General features: G+C 40.7%; 1 protein-coding gene across 2 annotated transcripts; it reads left to right on the top strand.

The window, feature by feature from the left end:
* Positions 1-1,845: 1,845 nt before the first annotated feature.
* marchf6 (membrane-associated ring finger (C3HC4) 6) lies at positions 1,846-22,526 on the top strand. 2 transcript variants are annotated; one of them, XM_058394744.1, is made up of 26 exons: positions 1,846-2,176; positions 3,904-4,003; positions 7,073-7,146; positions 8,805-8,948; positions 9,045-9,117; positions 9,278-9,446; positions 10,057-10,210; positions 11,933-11,994; positions 12,087-12,119; positions 12,242-12,293; positions 12,386-12,444; positions 12,537-12,617; positions 12,791-12,859; positions 12,966-13,040; positions 13,125-13,259; positions 13,350-13,469; positions 14,013-14,113; positions 14,535-14,672; positions 15,551-15,764; positions 15,857-15,926; positions 16,653-16,834; positions 18,051-18,185; positions 18,643-18,732; positions 19,275-19,407; positions 20,421-20,556; positions 20,679-22,526. In XM_058394744.1, exons 1-26 carry the CDS (start codon positions 2,158-2,160, stop codon positions 20,764-20,766), a joined length of 2,706 nt encoding a protein of 901 aa, XP_058250727.1. In that variant the 5' UTR covers positions 1,846-2,157; the 3' UTR covers positions 20,767-22,526. The 2 variants fall into 2 exon arrangements, with proteins under 2 accessions (XP_058250727.1, XP_058250726.1); XM_058394743.1 differs by having other exon boundaries at positions 1,847-2,176; positions 10,057-10,219.
* The last annotated feature ends 841 nt before the right edge of the window (positions 22,527-23,367 follow it).

Below are 23,367 nucleotides of genomic sequence, written 5' to 3'. Positions count from 1 at the left end.
TGCCTTGACCTTTATCTGTACATAATTGACTGACTATATAATTACATAAATCAGCACACAGGTGTTCCTAATAAAGTGGCTGTGAGCTGTTGTACACACCTTGTTGATGAGATAGAGGTAACAACTGCCATGCAGTCACATCCACATGGACCAGCAATGTCAAAGGACTATATCCAAGCAGGGTCCTACCCAGTATTATACAACATATAGTTACGGTCCAACAAGCGGCGTTCCAACAGGTTTAATAAAACTGTCCAGTACATTTCACTATTTATTCCAAATGCCAAGCTCCTTACATTGAAATCCTTCAGTCAGTCTGTGTGTTACCATGGCAACACACAATGCTCTATCCAGCTGTGGCTTCTTTGGGAACTATTTTCATTGATGACGCAAAAATAAACACATTTGCCCTTGTTGTGTCTGAAATTTCACTTGATTCATTTCTCGTTAATATGCTAATATGTTAATATCCCAAATATGCTGTTGTACTGATAAACTGATTTTCCATATAACAGCACTGTTGCTTATGCAATATTGTTTTTATTGCAAGACTGAGGTTATACTCAGTACTGGCAAGGTTGTAATTTGGCCGTAGGTTATCACAGCTGTGTCGATGTTTAGTATAGCAGTGTGATTGAGAGGGGATCATTGCAATAATTTGCCTAAATATATATTTTTTGCTCTGCCAACAAAAAAAAAGCCAAACTTTATATCCATAAAAATATACACTATATTGCCAAAAGTTTTGGGACACCCCTCCAAATCAGCTTGTGAAAGCCTTTAATGCAAACTTTACCCAGAGACTACAGTTTTGCATTTGAGGAACAAACAGAGCATGTATTTCCCTCGTTGAAGCAGGAACACAACATTTCTCCAGGCGCCTTTCAATCATCTTATCACTCACTGCAAATAGAGTTGTGTATTGTCCCAAATCACATACTGGTATAATAAATAGCATGTGAAAAAGATCAGTGGAAGAAAGCAAGTTTCCTCTACAATTTGGTCACTCTTTATCCAACAACCAGCTTTACCTTATTATATAACAGCCACCAGCTGGACAGATTTAAAGCTAACATGTGCTTTCTAATGGAAAGGCTTTCTGAACTATAACAATCACACTCCGAGGAAAGCTCTATCTGCCCTCTTCTGCATACATCAGCTCAGGGACATATACACTATGTTGCCAAAAGTTTTGGGACACCCCTTCATATCATTGAATTCAGTTGTTGTTTTTCAGGTGTTGGACTTGGCCCCTTAGTTCCAGTGAAAGGAACTCTTAATGCTTCAGCATACCAAGACATTTTGGACAATTTCATGCTCCCAAATTTATGTGAACAGTTTGAGGACGACCCCTTCCTGTTCCAACATGACTGCTCACCAGTGCACAAAGCAAGGTCCATAAATATGAGTCCTGACCTCAACCTGATAGAACATCTTTGGGATGAATTAGAGCGGAGACTGCGAGCCAGACCTTCTCGTCCAACATCAGTGCCTGACCACACAAAAGCACTTCTAGTGGCCTGGTCAAAAATTCCCATAAACACACTCCTAAAGCTTGTGGAAAGCCTTCCCAGAAGAGTTGAAGCTGTTATAGCTGCAAAGGGCAGGCCAACTCTATATTACATTCATGTGCATGTAAAGGCAGACGTCCCAGTATTGGCCTGGCTCACAGTCTCCGCTCTAATTGATCCCAAAGATGTTCTATCAGGTTGAGGTCAGGACTCCACACCGAGCTATATACAAATATAGTGTATTTATGATTGGTGTGAAACCTAGAGGACATGGCAACCCCGCCCATGACCACTCGATCCTGCGTCATCCTGTGTGGTGTGTTACAGGGAAATGTGTACGTGTAGCCCAATAGAGGCCGCTGCTCGGCTCTGATCTGTTTGTGGCTCGGTGATGGAGGCAGTAACGTTTTGTCGACTTGTGATAGGAAGGCTGACATCTTACTGATCCCAGTTTGCCATTTCAGCGGTGCAGCACAAAAAGAAACCCAACAAGCTGTCGCTGGTGTTAGGTGAAGTTCGTGGCTGCTGCTTCTTCTGCGAGATGTATTTCGTTCAATGTTAGCAGATTTGTGCTCAGACTCTGCGAGCTGCTAAACGGTGTTATGTGTTGACTGAAGCTGAACAGTGCGTCACGGCTAGCTTCAAGATGGACACTGGAGAAGAAGGTAAATTCCCTTGAACAGGTTTAACCTCATGTAGAGAAAAGAAAAGTAAAAACGAAACCGTGTCCTGCTGGTCATCTGAAACGCATGCATTTTCGCCACATTTTCACCGAACGTCAAAAATAGACAGGAATGTCCGTGCGCGCGCTGCTTGTAGTTTAGCTAGGTTAGCTAGCACGCAGGGTAGGTAAAGACTGGTCTGTGTGGCCCTACGTTATTGACCTGTTAGCTCTTTAGCTAGCTAGCTAGCCAGCCAGCCAAGTTGCGTTGTTAGCCGTAAAGCTGTCATCCAGCTAATTAATCATGTCTTTTCATAACATTTACAAAGAAACGCAGCACTTTGTGAAGTTAGCAAGTTAGCTCAGTAACAGTTTGCAGTCCTGTAGCCGACACTTGGGGGTAGAAGCTCAACGTAGCTTTTTTGGAAGCTTCGCGAAAGTACCTTAACTTATTTCATGCCCTGAATAGAAAAGTAAGATAGCTAACGTGCTGGTCATTAGTTGCCAGGTTACGATGTGAGTTGGAACGCGTTATGGTTTCTATAGTAACAAGAGCGTTACTAGAAACATATCATATATGAAAGGTATGCGCCGCTATGGTCAGAGCTGCTGTTTGTAGAAAATTAATCAACACCTTCTGACCAATCAGAGTTCGTATGTGTGTGTGTGTTCCCAGAATGAATCTTGAGTGAATCTTGACTCAAATTCTAACAAAATTCATGCAATAATATTTTAGCTTGTCTCTACGACCAAAGTGATGCTGTTGGTAATACGTTTTCAGCTTAGTGCACTAAACAGGGGTAGTGCAGTGGTGGACTACTGATCAGAAGGTTGTGAGTTCAATCCCAGCACCACCAGAGTCAATCTTGGCTCAAATCCTAACAATTCAAGACCTCTATGTAGGAATAGAAGCAATATTATAACTTGTCCTTATGTCCAAAGTGATGCTCGAGCAAGGCCCTTAACCCTCGGCTGCTCAGTTGTATAAATGAGATAAATGTAAGTCGCGTCTGCCAAATGCTGTAAATGTAATATAATGCATTTTGGAATGATTTAAGCATGGGAATCGGATACGAGTCAGGTCTTGCTTATATGTGAAGAGCCAGGAAAGAAAAAGGAAAAAAAAAATAGATGAGACCTGTTACAAAATACCAGAATTGTGCATCAAATGCAAAAGAGTCTGTCATAGTGTTTAATTCCTCTTGGTTAGGCGACACCGTTTATACAGTAAAACACCCATTTTTGTCATCCTTCGTTGCCAGTTCAGTAAATGAAAGTAGGTTATAGCTAATTAGTGTGACTCGTGCTGCATCCCAAATTAAGTACTACACACTACGCTCTCTACCATCGAGTGTATGACTTTCAGAAGGGTAAATATGTTAACGTATGTAATGTGACGCTGCAAACTTTCTCAAAATACAATGAATTGATGACGAATATATCACATAAATCGTGGGCTAATTTATAAGACGTTTTGTTCCCCGGAGTGTCATTGGTCATCAGGCGCAGGTAGCTCCGCCCACTGTGAACACACTACTCACACTATGTATATTACACAGAATAGTGCGTAACTATATACTTTGGGATGCACCTTGGGTTTACAGCTAATTTAACATCTGATGTAGTCATAAAGCCCTAAGTGCTAAACTCTTCAAAAACCAGCTAACAAAAGTCAACAAAGCTCTGTTATTGCTGCTGCTGTTTAATTCACTGCTCTTCTCTGGTCTGCAGCTGATATATGTCGAGTGTGTCGCTCTGAGGGAACTCAGGACAAACCCCTTTACCATCCTTGTGTCTGCACTGGAAGTATTAAATTCATTCACCAAGAATGGTAAGTACTGCGAGTTTAATCATTAACAATGACAACTACCCCTCCACAACAAATTACACGAAATTAACCCTACTATATACAGGAGACCAATCCTCTATAATCCCTACTTTTCAAGTAGACTTGACCAAACAGTATACACAAGGTACTGCATTGGCCACACGAGACTCACCCATGGCCACCTGCTAAAAGGGGAAGAACCACCACTATGTCAAGCCTGCAAAATACCTACATTAATAAAACACATTCTACTCCACTGCCCTGCCCTGAGCACTATAAGGCAGAAATTTTATTCTGAAGACACTTTAGAAAATATCTTCGACAGCTCCACCGTACTAGATTTTGAGCTTCTTAACAAGCATGAACCTCAAAAAACTTATATAAACTCTTCTTGCTATCTTACATATCAGTGTAACCCTATCTATTGAATATCACCCTATGTTTTAACTACATTCAGACTTTTGCCATAATATAGCCATTGAAGCTAACATGGCATTAAAAAAAACAATAAATCATTAACAATGAAGTACTGAATAATTTCTAAGGTCATTGTTGTGCTTTTCAAGTTCATGCTTTCAGTTTTCAGGACACAGTCCTTGTTCTTTGTCCACAATGAGCTAACGTCTTTGTGAAGCTGAACCTTGAAACGTTTTCGCGGTTTAAAGCCTGGGACGTTCTTTACATCCATGCATTTCAGTTTTGCATTACAGCTGCAGTCCATGTATTTTCCCTGGATACACACATGCAGGATGTGATATGATACAACAAATCAGTGAATATGATGAAATTTATGGTTAAACAATTGAGCTTAGGCTTAGGGTTTATTAACAAGTCTCTTCCCTCCGGTTCCACCTCAGGTAATACTCAGAACTGACAAATCCTGTACTGCGATTCATTTCAGGCAGAAGTTTTTCACATGCAAAGTATGGTGATATGTCATGTTTGTTTTTTTGTTTTTTTTTGTTGACTCTAGGTTTTTTTCTCGTTATCTCGCATTGCATGTTTTAAATCGGCCGTCTCAAATGGTGTTGGTGTATAGTCTGTTGTTCCCACAGTAATTTTCTGGGATGTGACCATTTACTGATTATTTGGCTTTGAATTCTCATGCCAATTTGGTCTATAATTGTGCTGTAAATAAATATATTCCTAGTTTGTTTACTTTAAAAGCTTCTAAGCATGTGTGTTTGTGTGTGGATTAGATAAAAGTGCTCAGTTTCTATATAATGTGCTTTGTGTTTTTGTCTCCAGTCTCCCAAATGTAGGTGTATTAAAGCAGTCTGAAAGCTGTCACAAAGATGCCATGTCAGTTTAACGCAATAGAGTGAGGTTTGGCAAAGGCAGTAGTTTGAAATACCCTGTACAATGCAAACATGAGATCCTCCAGAGAGCAGGACCATGTCGCAGAGGATTGTGCAGGACATATACAGCTCTAATTCTGTAGGTTCTGTAGGTTTCATTGAGACGATGGTGAAATGGAACAAAGGAAATGTTTACAATTGTAGATAAAAAGGTAACGCGATAAACAACGTAAACGTAACACAATATGGAGGGTCGTAAAAAGTGGTGTAATGGCTTTGGTAGTTAATGTTTTTTTGGCTCACTGACCGAACTTTATTGCTGCCGTAACTAAAAGTGGTGGCCATAGTACAACGACATTCAGTGTCTCGAGTTAGACTGATTTTAGATAGAGCTTGATTATTTACTAGCAAACGGCTGCAGGGTCACTGGGTTCTCTTCAGCATGTAACAATACTGTGACCCAGAATGCAGTGCTTGCGGTGGGGGCGGGGCAGGGGGAATTTCCACTGCCAAAATGAACAGTTCATGTGGAACTGAGCATGTGCAGAATTCAGATAATCTTCAGATTCAGATCTTTTTACGGTTTAGAAGATCTGGTCTCAATTTTTGCCTTCGTATCTGTCCTTAATACCCACTGTCCCAGTGCTTTCAGTGTATTGTGTAGTAATTTGTATTGGTTAGATGACACTATTTATACAGTAAAACACCCATATTTGTCCTCCTTTGTTGCCAGTTCAGTAAATGAAAGTAGTGTATAGCTAATTAGTGTGAATCATGCTGCATCCCATTTTACGTACTACACACTACACTCTCTACCATCTAGTGTGTATGACTCTTGGAAGGGTAGGCTAACGCACGCAATGTGACACTTTAGAAGAATATAGTGAATTGATGACAAATATCACGTGGGCTAATTTAAAAGACTTGTTTTGTCTGCCGGAGTATTGTTGGCCATTTAGAAAATTTTTGCTCGTTCAGCGCCTGGTAGCTCCGCCCTCTTCTATGTAAGCAAAGCTGAGAGGGTTGAGAGTACCTGAGGTGCACTTCTTCTTGCTGTTATTTTGACTGTGAACACACTACCCACACTATTTATACTACACAATGGAGCAGAATAGAGCGTAATTATGGTTTGGGACGCACCTTGGGTTTACAGAGACAGGTCCTTGTACGATAATGGGATCGGTATTTCTTGCTGTGTGGGGTGAGTCTGACTCGGTAATGGGGCAGGATGAAATGGTAATCGGGTTGTGATGACACACAGGGCTTTATGATCTCTGAAGGCAACAATATGATCCCTTTCCACAAAGATCTGGAAACAAGCTGTGTGTGTGCATGCTAAACCCATGGAATGTCCTTCTTTTTCAGTTTTAGCTATTATTCCCAGTGAAAATGTGTACTTTTATTGTTCATATTATTTTTTTTTTCCTCTGCAGTTCATCAAGCACCGTCTTTCAGTGGAATCATTTAATGAATTTTTTTGTTTATTATCTGTTGTAGGCTTTCTGTGTACTTTTGTCTTCCTCTACTGAAGTGCTTAGCCAGGCGCATTAGTCTAATTTATGATCACTTTTTAATGACTCAACTAAAGAAGTCCATAAAATATTCCTGCTGTGCCGTCAGCCGTGTTTGCAGTAATATCGAACGGGCCCGGAATGTCGCGCTCACACGGTCCTGCCGTTTTGGAGAGGGGGAAAAAAGGCATGAAGCTTCGGCTTTATTCCATATGTGCGCACTCACTCTGTGTTTTGTCCCTTTCCTGTGTGTTTTTTTCCAGCTTGGTGCAGTGGCTGAAACACAGCAGAAAAGAGTATTGCGAATTATGCAAGCACAGATTTGCTTTCACGCCAAGTAAGTAAATCGCTCTTGTTTTTCACTCTTCGGGGAAGGAAGTGCTTCGATAGGGTGCGAGACAGTTACAGAAGCATGGTGTGGTCCTTTCAGCATCACTGTATCGTCTGCCTCAGCGTTAGAGCGAACCACGTGATCAAAAACCACGTGAGCAAAAACCACACTAGTCATTGTTGTCCTTTTCAGAGGTACAGTGGTGAACAGTGATGACACTCTAGGTCACATGTATCTCTAAGGCTAATGACCCCTCGGCGGTGGTATTTGACAGATTGCCAGAGGAAAAAGAGCACACACTGATGTGCTCTCATGTGAGACGTTACGTTACGTACAACACACTGATTATATAGTCTTGGCACGTGGAATTAGCACATGACTGGGAACAAGAATAAATCTTTGCAGATTCTCGCACTGGCTGATGCAATTTAAATTCAGTAACGTCTTATTTAAAGTCGATTCTTATTTATACATTGATAGGAGTTCGCTTAAAACTCTTTCACTTTCCACTACAGACACCTAAGGGACGTCATAACTAATTAAGTCGTCATTGCAAAGATTAACATCCCTCAGCAGCCAATCAGAAAGATGATCCGACATAAACAGGAAATACGGCATCTGTCTTTCTCAGTCTGACATTTATTCCAAACAAGGCCTGTTTTTCAAGTGGTACATTTTAGCAAATAAGACCTGTGCTGTTTTCATACAAGGGGTCTGCATGGGCTGTTATGAAACAATGGCATGTTAGTAATGAACTATGTCAAAGATAACGAAGCAGCTGCAAACTTTGCATTTGAATACAGTAAACAACAGATTTAATTCTAGCATCACGTTAAAACAGTAAATATTACCGATAATCTAAAGTACCTTACCAGTAATCTGCTGTCGCTGCACATTTTCATGTAAACATTCTCCTTTTACTCTGCACCTACTGGGGCTAGACATGGGGCTTGGGAGGTGTATATATTTATAAGTGAAGGCAGTGTTATCTATGCCGTTTGGCATGGTGTGTGGATATCACGATCACGATTAAAACGTCTCCACGATCTGTGAAAGATCTCGTATATCGTGACTCTAAGCACATTTTGTCAGTTGCACTGAAAGTGCTCAGTCACAGCACTCCATGTTAGGTCTTTTCCCTAATCCAGCTTGCGTTCTTGGTGGCAAGACAGAGTTATAATACAAGGATGCTGGATTTTACATGCAGATATGACAAACGAATTCACTGTTTCCTCTGCATGCAAAATGTTCCTAAATCCAGATTACACAGCGGCCAACCACAACCAGTCCTGAAGTAAACAAAGGGATTTGGTAAACACTTTACTTATGAGTAAACAAGAAAGTGCTGGAAAGTCATTATTGATTTTGTGACCTTTTACCTGGCCAAGGATATAATACCCAATGAAATGGTCAAAAAGGACGACCTTCTTAAAAAAAAAAAAAAAAAAACCTGATCTTCGGGACAAGTCGAGTTGCAAAGCAAGGAAACTTCAACATTTTAAATAAAAATGTAAATGTGTTCAAGATTTAAACATATTTAACATTTATTGTGCAGTCGGTACCGTATGTGGTTTATGACTTTTATTTAGAAATTGTGACGACTTTGCTGCTTGTCGAGTTTGTTGTAAAATCTCTCTCTCTCTCTTTCTCTCCCCTGCTAACAGTTTACTCTCCAGACATGCCTTCACGGCTCCCAGTACAGGACATTTTCGCAGGTCTGGTGACCAGTATAGGCACTGCCATCCGATACTGGTTCCACTACACTCTGGTGGCCTTTGCCTGGCTGGGAGTTGTACCCTTAACAGCATGTAAGAGTTTCAGATGTTACCTGTATATGTCTAGTTTCATAAGCCTTGTCTGTCCCTGTTTCATGATAAATAAAACCTGCTTCTGTTCTCCGACAGGTCGAATCTATAAGTGTCTGTTCACTGGGTCTGTAAGCTCCCTCCTGACACTGCCATTAGATATGCTTTCCACGTAAGTATGGACGAACAGAAAAGCTATGAAGATGTCGATATTACCGTATGTAATGCAGTGTATAAGAACTACTTTACTAGTATATGTTCTTAAATCAGCCCTTGTTTTGTGTAAGCTCTCACTTGTGTGACACTTATGCTCGACTTGAACGTGTGTGTAGGGAGAACCTGCTGGCAGACTGTCTGCAGGGCTGCTTCGTGGTGACCTGCACGCTCTGCGCCTTTATAAGTCTGGTGTGGTTACGGGAGCAGATCGTTCATGGTGGAGCTCCACTGTGGCTGGAGCAGAACCAGCAGCAACCTGCCAACGCAGCAGGGCAGCCTAATGAGGTAACACACACACACACACACACACACACACACACTGGTGAGACTCAGTCTTGGATATATCCCACAGCTGCAGAGTGCAGTCACAGAAGATTCAGCCATGAAGGTGTGGTCTGGGTTTTGAAAGCGTTTATAAACCGTCACACAGGTGTGCACAAAGGAAACTTCTAAGCAGAGTTCACATCTGTGAGACTTTCTGACGGTTGATTTCCTTGAGAGACCCATTACTCTGTGTTCTCTGTGACCTTCTTTGTTTACTGTATTCCTGTTCTCTGCATTAATTACCACTTTGATCTGAGCAGCCTCATGTGCTCAGAGTCAGCCCGTAAACCTTCATTATCTCTGTAGACAAACAGTACTCCAAGTCCTTGTTTACACCAAGCGTGTTACAGGGTTCTTTTAAATATGTTAAAGAATTTGCACCTACTTTTGAAGGAAACTTTTAGACAGCTTGAGATCACTGATTTTTGCTCTTTATTAAAATATAAAAGTTCTAAGCAGTCACTGTGTTATAACAGAAGCTAAACTGTTTTCCTAAACTGAATTATTTCTGGATAATAAACGTATGAATACTACTTCCTGTTTTATAAATACTTTAAATGCTCTTGGTTAGGCTCCAGCTGCGGGTAATGGAGGTGTGGAGAACCAGCCTGCGCCGGCCCCGGCCGATCCACCTGCCGAGAATGCACCGGCAGCTGAGGTGCTCGACCCCCAACCTGACCAAGCCGAGGAGATGGAGCTGGACAACGAGGATGACGCCAATAATGGTGCGCAAGGTACGTACCTGCTGCGTGTGACAGAAAGGCTGGAGGTGGAATTAGGTTGCAAATAGCAGAAGAGAAACTTAACACATGCTTTGTACTGTAATTTCAAACCTCATATCAGATACAAAAAGACAGTAACAAGAGTAGTGCTGAATAGTGTGTTGTAATAAATGTCAGCATATCAAATAATTCTGAATATGAAATGATTCTAGTCAGATTCTTTCTGTTACGTTTGCTGCTCTGTTGAATTCTCAGTTCTGTTTGCTCAGAAGGTGTTGATTAATTTTCTATTACAGCTGCTGTAATTTAAATCACAGGTTAATATCACTGACCTAGTTGTTATACCTTACCGTTTCAGTAGTGACCGCTCATTCAAAGGGACATGTTTGGTGGATGCTTGACAATCTATGCTTAATAATAAGCCATTTTTACCGTGTTATTTGCAAAAGAAAGCTACATCGATCAGGCATAACAATATGGCCTAATATAGTGTTGGTCCCTCTTTTGCTGCCAAAACAGCCCTGACCCATCATGCACTGTGTATTCTGACACCTTTTTATAAGAACCAGCATTAACTTCAGCAATTTGAGCAACAGTAGCTCGTCAGTTGGATCAGATCACACGGGCCAGCTTTCACTCCCCATGTGCATCAATGAGCCTTGGCCGCCCATGACCCTGTCACCGGTTCAGGATCCAGTCGTCTAGCCATAACAATTTGGCCCTTGTCAAACTCAAATCCTTACGCTTGTCCATTTTTCCTGCTTTTAAAACATCACCTTTGAGGACAAAATGTTTACTTGCTGCCTAATATATCCCACCCACTGACAGGTGCCATGATGAGGAGATAATCAGTGTTCATCACTTCACCTGTCGCTGGTCATAATGTTATGCCTGATAGGTGTATATGACCATGAATACAGTGATCTAAGGCCGTGTTTAACAGCATGGAGTCTTGAATGTAATGTTTAACATAACAACTTGCTTATTTTCTGTATCTGCCACACTGCTCCAAATTCTAGCAGATGAGATTTTAGAATGGACCCAAACAGGGCCAAGGTCACAGCAAGGTCAAATGTCTGAAATCGCTTTAGTTTAAGGGTATTTCTGCCACACACGTATAGTAACAAATAGAACTTGTGTCCTTTTTTGTCTTCATTTCAATAAAAAGGGAAATATAGAGAGGCTGGAAAGGGTGCTAGGGAGGCACGGTGGCTTAGTGGCTAAAGCTTTTGCCTCATACCTCCATTGTTGGGGTTTGATTCCTGCCTCTGTCCTGTGTGTGCTGAGTTTGCATGTTCTCCCCATGCTTCAGGGGTGGTTTCCTCTGGATTCCCTCATTTTCTCCCTCAGTCCAAAGGCTAAATGGCATCTTTAAACTGTCTAGTGTTTGAATCGGTGTGTGATTTTTGACACATTTGACCTGTCCAGGGTTTCCCCTGGGATTCTTTAAGTCTGATTATCATTAAATGAAATTATAAACAGCAGGAAAAGAATAACTTGTCATTGGTTAATAGTAAAAAAAAAAATGACTTGAGGTGTAGGAAATTTGCTTTGCTATAAACGTGAAATGAAGATATTTAAAGGTAATCTGATTGACGAAACTGCTGCGAGCTGCTGTGCAACACACCACTAGTGTTACATATCCTAGGACAAATGTCTTTCTTACTCCAGTTGATGTTGCATTTTTAAATCAGTCTGTTCATGGGATTGTTGTACTTTTTACAGATGATATGAACTGGAATGCTTTGGAATGGGACCGTGCTGCTGAGGAGCTCACATGGGAAAGGGTGAGGCTGCTTTTCATTCTCTGTTTAGTCACACTCCAATACAAACCACTGCTGTAAAAACATATTCAAAATATGTTTTGTCTTCCTTATAGATGCTTGGACTTGATGGTTCTCTGGTTTTCCTGGTGAGTGAATGAAATTTGTCGTGTTTTGTAAGTTGTAGAAAATCTGTCGAAAGAGATTTCGAGCTCCAGCTGTTCAGGCATCTGGTACAATATGAATATTGACACTGAGTGTTGTGTTGCAGGAGCATGTATTCTGGGTGGTGTCTCTCAACACACTCTTCATCCTGGTGTTTGGTATGCATCACGTAGATTTGTCTTTAATTCTATACTCTCTGTATTATGTGCAAAATTTTAACATATGTATTTTTTTTTTCTGCCCTCTATAGCTTTTTGTCCATACCACATTGGACACTTTTCCGTGGTGGGACTTGGCTTTGAAGATTACGTGAGTGAATACTATCCTTCTCAGCGCGGATACTGAAGATATTGGTGTAAATGCGTGCCTACATTAGTAAATGGTCTTTTGTGGTCTCACAGGTTCGTGCTTCTCACTTCGAGGGCCTCATCACCACCATCGTGGGTTATATCCTCTTGGCCGTAACACTCATTGTGTGCCATGTATCCTTTCAGACAACCTTTGATTTGTTTTATTAGCCTTGAGTTTGGAACTGCATCACAATTTAGATTAGGTTTTATATAAGATTTTGTCAATTAGATTCTAAAAATCATTTACCGTGGAATGTTGAGCCACAGTTTGAGAAGATTTCTTTTCCTAAATGATCCTTTTAAAGGGATTGGCTGCATTGGTTAGATTCCAAAGATCACGAAGATTGTTAGGTGTCTGCTACATTGTGGTTAAGGTCAGTATTTACTGTATTGCTTGTTGTTTGACTTGCTAGTCTAATATTTTTTTAAGGATTTTTTCAGTATGGTGCTTGGATCTTGAATCTGTTTGATTTTCTGCAGGTGTCGTTGTTGGTGGTTGTAGAGATCGGTGTATTCCCTCTCATCTGTGGCTGGTGGCTGGATATCTGCTCCCTGGTGTGTAAATTTCTTTAAGCTAAGCTTATTCTTATTGCATTTTAAAATTCTAATTATTATTTCTGATGATTTATTATTTTATAGGAAATGTTTGATGCATCCCTGAAGGACAGAGAGCTAAGTTTCGAGTCAGCTCCAGGCACCACCATGTTCCTGCACTGGCTCGTAGGCATGGTCTACGTCTTCTACTTTGCATCCTTTATCCTCCTGCTCCGAGAGGTACCTCATTCTTTAAGATACGATTTAAGAATAAAATTGCAAGCTTGTTGTCAGTGCATTTAATCTCTAAACAATACCACATGTGTGCAGGTTCTCAGGCCTGGAGTCTTGTGGTTTCTCAGAAACCTGAACGATCCGGATTTTAACCCGGTCCAGGAAATGATCCACCTTCCGATATACAGACATCTGAGACGATTCATACTGTCGGTGGTAAGAACATCTGAGCTGTTCTAGAAAACATCTACTTGGGCACGCAAAATGAAACCTTGCTTGAATTGACTCAGCTGAAATGTTTAATGCTGAATATGTAGATTGCTTCTGAGTCAAATTTTAGACTACAACTTTGGGACTTTCAGTAGTTCCATATAAAACAGATTTGAGAGACATTAAATGTAAGCTTAATCCAAATGATAGGATTATTATTGGATGATGTAGTGAGAAACCTCAGAAACATTTAGCTATGAATTTAGCTTTAATTTGTCTAATTTGCTGAGAATATGAATTTGCAAACAGAGTCTCAGATACTTAAAAAGCTCATGGTCATGCTTGTGTGAGCCAGTTTACTACGTTGTTAATGAGACTAGCTGTTTTTCCAATGTTACAGAGTGTACCATAGCTTTAAAGAGTGTCTTTGTCAATGTAAATAAGTTCATCATACCGTTAGTCAGTTTAAAGCTAGTTTTAAATGGATTTGTCCTGGGCTACTTTCAGTATGTAGTAACAGTCTAATCATTTTCATTTGACCTATTTTAGGTTGTGTTTGGGACTATAGTCCTGTTGATGCTCTGGTTACCCATTCGGATAATTAAACACATCTTGCCAGCCTTCCTTCCCTACAATGTGATGCTCTACAGGTAAACAAAGTTTGCACCTGACTGGAAAAGCTACAAATCCCCCCTGACAGTTACATCATGTGCAACTGTTTTAAACCAATTTGTTCTGCCTCACTTGAAGCTGTTGTATGCTTTCTGTTATATACTTTCATACTAACTATATGTTTTACTGTGCCAGATTAAAGTTTAGACAGTCAATGGAAAATTTTGATTTTGATTAAATAGCGGACGTATGTGCTAACTAATAACATTACCTGTGTGTGTGTGTGTTTCATCATATGTGGCACATGTTACACATTGTGCATATTCCCTCTTGAATCTCATTAGTGCAAAAAGCAGCAGCTGGAGTACTCAGCAGCTTGATTACACAAGAGAGAGAGGTTTCTGATTCATGCTTGCTCTTCTGCTGTGTGTGTGTGTGTGTGTGTGTGTTTATTTTCAGTGATGCTCCAGTGAGTGAGTTGTCCCTCGAGCTCCTGTTGCTGCAGGTGGTTTTGCCGGCTCTGTTGGAGCAGGGACACACACGGCAGTGGCTGAAGGGTTTAGTGAGAGCCTGGACAGTCACCGCTGGCTACTTGCTGTGAGTCTAATAAACACGTTTAAACACTCGTTTTTTAATCCGCAAATTAGTGATGGAGAGTAGTGAGAAGTTGTCTAACAAACAAGTAAGGTAACCACCTGATTGCTTAGTAGAATGAGACTTTTATCTCACATAAAAACAGACCTACAGATTATTTTCTATTAAAATGTAAATTGAGTGTCTGCCTTATAGCACTCCTCTTAAACACAAGACAGTGACTTTGTTGGGCTGCGGTAAACAAAACCAAGCGTGACTCTTTAAAGCAAACATTGTCAGTAGATGTCTTTACACAGTTTCTTTTGCCCGTCGAAATGAACGCATGCATTCCTCAGTCATACCCGACCATATTGTCTCCACAGCAGATGTTGCGTCTTTCCTGGTACTGAATCTCAAATGTAGCACGCCAAATGTGAAATCGTTATGTTTGTTCATTATAGCTCTTCCTACTCTTGAAATTATCTACATGATATTGAATTTTTTAGCTTTTCTGGAGCCTGTCAAGCATTTCTCAAAATTTGTTAATGAAGGTCTCTTCACAGGGCATATGTTGTGATCAGGAATGTGTTTGTCAGACCCTGGGAGGATTTATCTGTATGCTGACCTTGGGGTAGCATCCTGGGCAAGATATTAAGTAAAGGCTTTTGTGGGAGGAAAGCAGTTGAGGACTGAACCTTGAACCTTGAATGGACATCACCCATGTTTGAACATAAGGCTTCAGAAAGAATATTCCTCTTATTCAGCTTTGTACCTGCTTGCCTCTTTAATAAGAAAAGCAGTGCTTCACAATCCAATAAGCTAGGTCATTGAAGCCTTGTGTGAAATGTTTGTCTCTCACAATGTAGCATAAATATGAAAAATACCATGTTTCTGTTATATAGAGACCTACACTCGTATCTGCTCGGAGACCAGGAAGAGAATGAGAACAATGCCAACCAGGCAGCCAACAACAACAACAACCAGCAACCCCGAAACAATGCTAATGCCATTCCTGTAGTGGGTGAAGGCCTACATGCCGCACACCAAGCCATCCTGCAACAGGGAGGTCCTGTGGGCTTCCAGCCCTACCACCGCCCTGTGAAGTTCCCCCTCAGGGTAACGTCCCCTGTCATTCCCTATAATAACTCATATTCTAGCTTTAATATTTTTGTGTGAACTCTAATGTGTGTTGGTCTTGCTTACTATAGATTGTGTTGCTGATCCTTTTTATGTGTGTGACGCTGCTCTTGGCCAGCTTGGTGTGTCTCACTTTGCCAGGTGAGGAGGTTTTACATACAAAGGTTATTTTTTTTTGTTTTTTGTTTTTTTTTAGCAAAGTGTTGCCGTAACCCAGTAAATTACAAAACATTCACAAGTACATGCCCAGGCTATTTCTCTGGCGCTCCTAATAAGCCACTATATTACAAACAACCCATGCCTTCCATTTTGTTTGTGTAATTAATTGGTTTCTGTGGTCAGTAGCTTGGAAATGGTATTTATTCAGCAGAATCCACATAGTGTGTGAGAATGTGGTTGCTTTAAAAAATGTGATGTACAATAATATTGAATCTAAATTAAACGAACATCTAGATAGTTTGATGGGGTGATGAAGTGACACAGCCTCACAGCTTCGATTCTGTTGCACATCATCTCCCTGTGTCCATTTGGGTTTGCTCTGGGCTCGATGGTTTACTCCCACCTCCCAAAAGCATTCCAGCAGGTGGACTGGCTATGCTACATTTTCCCCTAGGTGTCAATGAATGTATTGTGTGTGTATCTATAAAGATCCAATAGCTTTTTAAATCAGATAGACAGACTCATTTAGACTTATCTTCTTTCAACATATGATGTTTCTGACCACAGAGCAGGGCTTAACTGAAGCTGTTGGGTAAGATGTAAGATTGATGTCTGTAATGTTGTAACACTCTGTGTTTGGTATTCGTACAATGGGAATAGTGTTTACTCGTGTCCTTCTCACTCTGCTCCTCTCCCCCTTCGTGGCAGTGTTTGCTGGCCGCTGGCTCATGTCGTTCTGGACAGGCACAGCCAAGATCCACGAGCTGTACACGGCAGCATGCGGACTGTATGTGTGCTGGCTGTCTATAAGGGCCGTCACCGTGCTGCTCGCCTGGATGCCTCAGGGCCGCAGGGTCATCCTCCTCAAAGTCCAGGAGTGGACGCTCATGGTACAGAACATCATACTTGTTGGAGAAGTGCTGGGCATGTCGAACAACAATTCCTGATCTAACCTACACACTAATAATTTTTATCCACCCTTAAGCTTCAATGTGCTTTCTGAAGCTTGACTCTTTTGCATGGGAGAGTCTGAAGCAGTGGTCACATCACATTAGAATATAATGCTGGGTGTGAAAATCATGTTTGCTTGAATGGAAGTGGCACATGGTTTGCTTTGTATAGTTCCAATTCACCTCCTCTGACTTCACATCTAGATAAACTTCAACCCTGTAAATTGACCATTTATAAATTCAACAAGCAAATTAATACACATTATGTGTATTTTGAGTGGTTTTGGCTGATTTTTTTTTTAGGAAGGGTGCTAGTGATCTTTTATGACAATGCTTAAATGTGAACCAGATTGCGCATTAGTCCTGCAGTTGTGTAATAGGCAGATTCACAAACACAAGTCTCCATGCAGCAATGACCTTAATGCAAAATCGTGGGCAGACAGGCCGTTTGAAGAGGTTTGAATATTATTGCATGCACTAAAACACATTAGACTCTAAACTTTACATTAACACACATTAGACATGCTTTAATTCCTTGGTTGTTTAAATAATGTGTTAGTGTTTTCTTTATCTTTAATACGGATTTGTTTATTTACAATGCAAACTTGGCTCACCTATGAAGCTTTACAAAAACACTTGTTAAATCCGATTGAACTAAAGTTTGCAGCAATCTTTTACAAAAGCAACAAACTTGGCCTGGTTTATGGGTGGGGCTTAATTTCATGCAGCTGTAGTGGATTCATCTTTCGCAACCAAATCACCATCAGATGTAATTTTCTGTTATTCATATGCAGATTCTTCCATACACTGACCAGGCATAACATTAACATTATGATCACTGACTGGTGAAGTGAATAACACTGATGATCTCCTCATCATGGCACCTGTTAGTGGGTGGGATATATTAGGCAGCAAGTGAACATTTTGTCCTCAAAGTTGATGTGTTAGAAGCAGGAAAAATGGGCAAGCGTAAGGATTTGAGCGAGTTTGACAAGGGCCAAATTGTGATGGCTAGACCACTGGATCAGAGCATCTCCAAAACTGCAGCCCCCCCCAACGCCCGCATGTTTCCGAAACACTATATACTTTGAGCAAAACTCACATGTACAGGATGATTTTGTGTTTTGATCTCTTCTTACTTGTTGTGTTTGTATAGATCATGAAGACACTAATCGTGGCAGTTCTGTTAGCTGGTGTGATTCCACTACTTCTGGGTTTGCTGTTCGAGTTAGTTATCGTGGCTCCTCTCCGGGTCCCTCTCGACCAGACACCTCTGTTCTACCCCTGGCAGGTAATGTGTCTTATAGCAGCATTTGAAGTTGATCATTTTCACCCAGCAGAACACAAAACTACTGAGGTTCCTTTGTTGTTTATACATTGTCTCAGTCTAGTCGTACTGATTAGTGTAAAATGCAATTCAGTATCTCTTCAATATGTTCTTTCCACAAACTAATGACTAGTCTGACAGTCACAAAACCCACAAATGAACAAATGCTGCGCGTCTCAGAAAAATGAGACGGCTCCTTTGCAGTATGGCAGCGTGTCTGCATTTACTCAAACGCATACGGAAAATCTCATTAAAGATCTCATTTAAAATCTCACTACTTTTTTTTTCTTTTAATTAAGTTGGAAATGTGTTCAGGTTACACCAAATTAAATCATTCTTGCAAATCAAATGCTGCTTTTTGCCAGAGTAAAAGAAACATCCTTCGCCGTGTCTGATTTGTCTTTTCCTCCATGTGTTTCAGGACTGGGCTTTGGGAGTGTTACATGCCAAAATAATCGCTGCCATCACCCTGATGGGCCCTCAGTGGTGGCTGAAGACTGTCATTGAGCAGGTGATCATCAAGTATCTGTTCAATTCACTGCCCTTTAGGGACAAATATATCAGATTGTGATCCTTGAAGACATTTTTACGAAGCAGGGTATATATATCACGGTAGATCACGATGGTTTGCTAAGAAACTGCCAGCAATGTCTAGGAAAAAAAATCATTTTAAAATGTTCTTTAATAAAATGAAAAGAACAGCAGCAAGAAGGAAAGACATCTGAATATTGAATATATAATCTGAAAAATTAAATATTTAGTAGAACATTTTATCATCAACTGCACTGCATTCTGTCATCAAATGAATTTTATTGTAATTGTTAATAAAAAAAAAAGATTCAATAATATTTTAAAGACCCAGATATAATACAGTGGTGATTTAAAAATACAGTGATGATAATTTTGTCTGGGCTAACTTCATAATTTCAGTATTATAATATCATTTTTCCATCGCTACTGTTTAGTAATTCGAGATTACAGCTGAACTGTTACTTGTCAGGTATTTGCTTCCTGTTAAATGTTTCTTGGGCTTGTTATTGTGCTGTGCTTTAGGTGTATGCCAACGGAATCCGCAACATTGACCTACATTTCATCATCCGAAAGCTGGCTGCTCCCGTCATCGCTGTGCTGCTGCTGTCCCTCTGTGTGCCCTACGTCATTGCTGTAGGCATCGTCCCCATAATAGGTATGTCCCGGCAACCCTCCATCATACAGGCATAAAGGAATACCCTAATGTGTCATTTAGTATTTGAGGGTGAGAGATATCAAGAGAATATTAAACATAGTAAAGTGTTTTAATCAAGACCTTCTTATCAGTTATATTAAATGAAACCAAAATGAACCAGATTTGTTTTGGTTCTGGAAGAGAAAAATAAAGCTCTTTATGTACTGCTGTTTGTTCATGATGTACACTATATGGCCCAAGGTATGTGGACAGCTGACCATCACAATTGAATACCTTTTTTTTTCCCCCCATACTGTTGCTACAAAGTCAGAAGCACATGCTTACCTAAAATGTCTTTGTATGCTGTAGAACAATGGTCATGCTACAGCATAGATAGACGGGATACATAGATCTGTCTATCTATGCTGTAGCATGACCATTCTTCCTTCACTAAGAGACCCAAACCTGTTCCAGTATAACTGTGCTCATGTGCGAAAAGTTCTCCATGAACACAAGGTTGATGCTGAAGAACTGGAGTGTCCTGCACAGAGCCCTGACCTCAACCACAATGAACATCTTTGGGATGAACTGAAACCCAGACCACCTTACCTGCCAGACCTAGTGAATAAAAGGGCACAAATCCCCACAGCCATGCACCAAAATCTCTTGAAAGCCTTCCCAGAAGATTGGAGGCTGTTATACCTGCAAAAGGTGGACCAACTCCATATTAAAGCCTGTGGTTTTGGAATATGATGTTCAACAAGCACATTACTGTGATGGTCACATTTTGGCCACATTTTACCATTCCACTGCCATAACTCAACAGAGAAAGCAGTGGCTATAATAGGTGTGTTGTGAAAGCATGGTTATTGATAAACTAAAATGCATAAACATCTCCAGCTCCTGTTAGTTATGTAATAACTTTTTTACCCATAGTAACTGTTTGGTGAGAGCGCTCTATCCCATTGTGTCCTTGCACTTTTTAAATTGGGAACACGTCGTTCTTATACAATACCTGTGGTGTGTGTGTGTAGGGGTTACCCTGGAGATGCAGAACCTGGTTCAGAGGAGAATCTACCCCTTCCTGCTGATGGTGGTGGTTCTGATGGGAATCCTCTCGTTCCAAATCCGACAGTTCAAGCGCCTTTACGAACACATCAAGAACGACAAGTGAGTCAGAACTGTCATCCTTCTGTCTCATAATATCTTATGCTACTACTTTAGAATGTTATTTTTTTGGAAACCTCATATTTTATTTCTTTCTGTTTGTATTTGTGTTTCTGTTTCCACAGGTATCTCGTAGGACAGAGACTTGTGAACTATGAGCGTAAAGCTGGTAAACCCAGCACGGCTACCCACAGCAGCTCAGTGCAGGAATAACAGCTCCAGGAAACGTGCTCGGGTTTTAATGAAGAGTGTGTACGTGTTCACGTCTAGCCCCTTTCCCCTCTGTTGTGTGTGTGTGTGTGAGTGTGTGTGGGTATCCATCATTTCTCACGTCCAGTCCAGGATTCAAGAACTCTCAGTGACTTCTGGTCTTTCTGATTTTTGCCTGCAACTTGAGAACTGAATTGTTTATACATAAAAAGAGCAAGAAATCCTTCAAGCCAACCAACATGGATTTAAAAGTTTCACTGTACATCTTTGGAAAAAAAACAAAACAAGTATGTATATTAATTTATTAAATCTAGTTGTCACTTTACTTTGTGGAATCCTGTTGCTTGGTCAGTACCGATGCCAGTGTAGTGCTCTCCAGTCCTGAGGATGGTGTCCAGGAGATTGGGGGCAGAGAACACACTCAGACTGCGCATATTAGCACTCAGCTGTAATATTACAAGCCTTTTTATTTATTTGATTTCTAAGATGTATGTCAGAGTTTGTTAACTACAGGTTCTCACCTGGGATGAAGCTGTCCGTTGCCGGTTGTTTTAATCTCTAACAGTGTAGAGGACTTGGCTTACGTGTGGATGTTTGAGGCTCAGATCTCGGAAGACAAACCAATCCAGCACCTCGTAGGACTGTGGCATTCTTTCATGTGGAACATTGGGGAAGTTCGGACAAGACAGGCGGCTTTAATTTTACCGATGCATGTCATATATATATATATATATATATATATATATATATATATATATACACACACACGAGCACACAAACTGCACGGCGGAGTTGGACAGCATTGTTTACGGCTCACAGTGAGCTTATGAAGCTTCCGTTGGGCCTTGGTTTTCTGTCTGGTCCTGAAGCTCCTCATCCTTCCTGATAACCCAAGAGACTGTCTTTATGAGCGACTGAAATAGCATGACGTTTCCTGTCTCTGTTATAAAGTGTCTACGATTGTGGGTCTCGTACTTCACCACCCTTTCTGACGTTACTGTACAGGAAAGACGTGCTTCAGAAAATCTTGAAATGTCTTAAGAGCAATAGTTAGGAGAGAGAGAGAGAGAGGTCTGTTCAGATAGCGAATCAGTGTTCATATGATTCCACCTCAATCCATCAAACTGGTATGAATTTTTCTCAGCTTAAGCTTAAGCTTTACGCTTTACGATGTGGGAAGACTGATCCAGTTTGGTAGAACAAAGTCATTTAGTGTCCGTATTCCAGAAGAGTTCCTAACACTTTGTACATAATGTAAATTTTACGATACTGACAGATCACATTTTGTAGCGAAATCGTTTCTTCACGTCTGCCACAAAACTGCCCTCAGAATTAACCGAACCTGGATACTGTAAGCTTCTCAATATTGTTTGGGCTCCTTTTCAAAGCGAAATGTTTCTATTTTTATATGTGCGTGTAGCGACTTGGCTGGTTCTCCATCACGCATGTCTCGCCTGCTTCGAGTTTCCTTCAGAAGCGAGCCGACTGCCTGGAGCTGCGGCGCTGTGTAGGATGCAGACGGCATGCTGGTACAGTACTAAAGACTCTCACACGTCAGGTCAGCGTAACCTTGTCCTATCCGTAGCATGTTCGTGTGAGACGTATTCAGTATTCTGAATGTTTTAAAACCTCCTGCTTTGGAGGCTGTGGCTGTAATTACATCCTTATACATGCAGACGAGTTTTTTTTCTCCTCTCTCTTCTTTTTATTTGGGTGTTTGTTGGAAAATTTTATTACAAATATTAAATCAAAAGTGTGATACAGCGGGTGTCGGTGTGTTTAATTCTGAACATCATTCACTTTATCATTAATACAGAAGGGTGATTCATTTAAAGGTGCAGTGTGTAATTTAAGCCATATCATGTGCGAGCTCGTTGCAAAGGAATATGCCACAACGTGACACGGATTTACCGAAAGTTATTTACATAAAGTTCGCGTGTAAGATTTCTGGATCTTCCTCCTCTGTGCCTGAAAGATCTTTGAGTTTTATTGTAAGCTGCTTTTGGAAGAACATTTCGTACTGTGGGTTGTGCTGCACTGTTCCTGAAGCGCTCTCAAAATAGGGTGCTTTCACACCTGCCTTTTCTGTTCTTTTTTGAATTCTCATTTTGTACATTTAACAAATAAACCAAGCAGCATTATCAATTGAAAAGAAATTCCACCGAGGGAAGTTATGGAGTACACAGGAAGCCTCCACTGTGACAAGTGTGGCTTGTGAGAGAGAAAACTCTCTGTCCTGTCATTGTGCCCAGTAGTATGGAAAGAAAAGGGATGGAATTTATTTTCTACACGTCACATGCTATAGGGGTTTTGAATTGATTGTGATTTTTTTTTGTTTGTTTTTCTTTCATAATAAATCAGATAAAAATCACTAAAAGCTTCCTTCTGTTCCAGAAGTTGGTGATTGGTGTTTCCTCACAGGGCTTGATTACTGCCGCTGACTGAGAGCGCAGGTAGATGAAGAGAAATGCTGCACATCAGACTATTTTGTATTGCTGGTCAGAGAGAGGGACAGATTAAAAAACTGGACGTACACTGAAGGGGGTAGGATAATATGGTGTAAACTGTATATAACTATATGGCATATAGAGGCAGTATTAGCCT

The sequence above is a fragment of the Hemibagrus wyckioides genome, linkage group LG07 (assembly GCF_019097595.1).
Source record: "Hemibagrus wyckioides isolate EC202008001 linkage group LG07, SWU_Hwy_1.0, whole genome shotgun sequence".
NCBI classification, from domain to species: domain Eukaryota; kingdom Metazoa; phylum Chordata; class Actinopteri; order Siluriformes; family Bagridae; genus Hemibagrus; species Hemibagrus wyckioides.
The sequence above is the reverse complement of the archived record's forward strand: the minus strand, read 5'-3'. Positions and strand labels throughout refer to the sequence as shown.

Coding starts and splice junctions, on each gene's coding strand:
- marchf6 (XM_058394743.1), top strand. Junction 15,765..15,856: donor CTGTGAAGTTCCCCCTCAGG/GTAACGTCCCCT, acceptor TGCTTACTATAG/ATTGTGTTGCTGATCCTTTT. Junction 15,927..16,652: donor GGTGTGTCTCACTTTGCCAG/GTGAGGAGGTTT, acceptor CCTTCGTGGCAG/TGTTTGCTGGCCGCTGGCTC.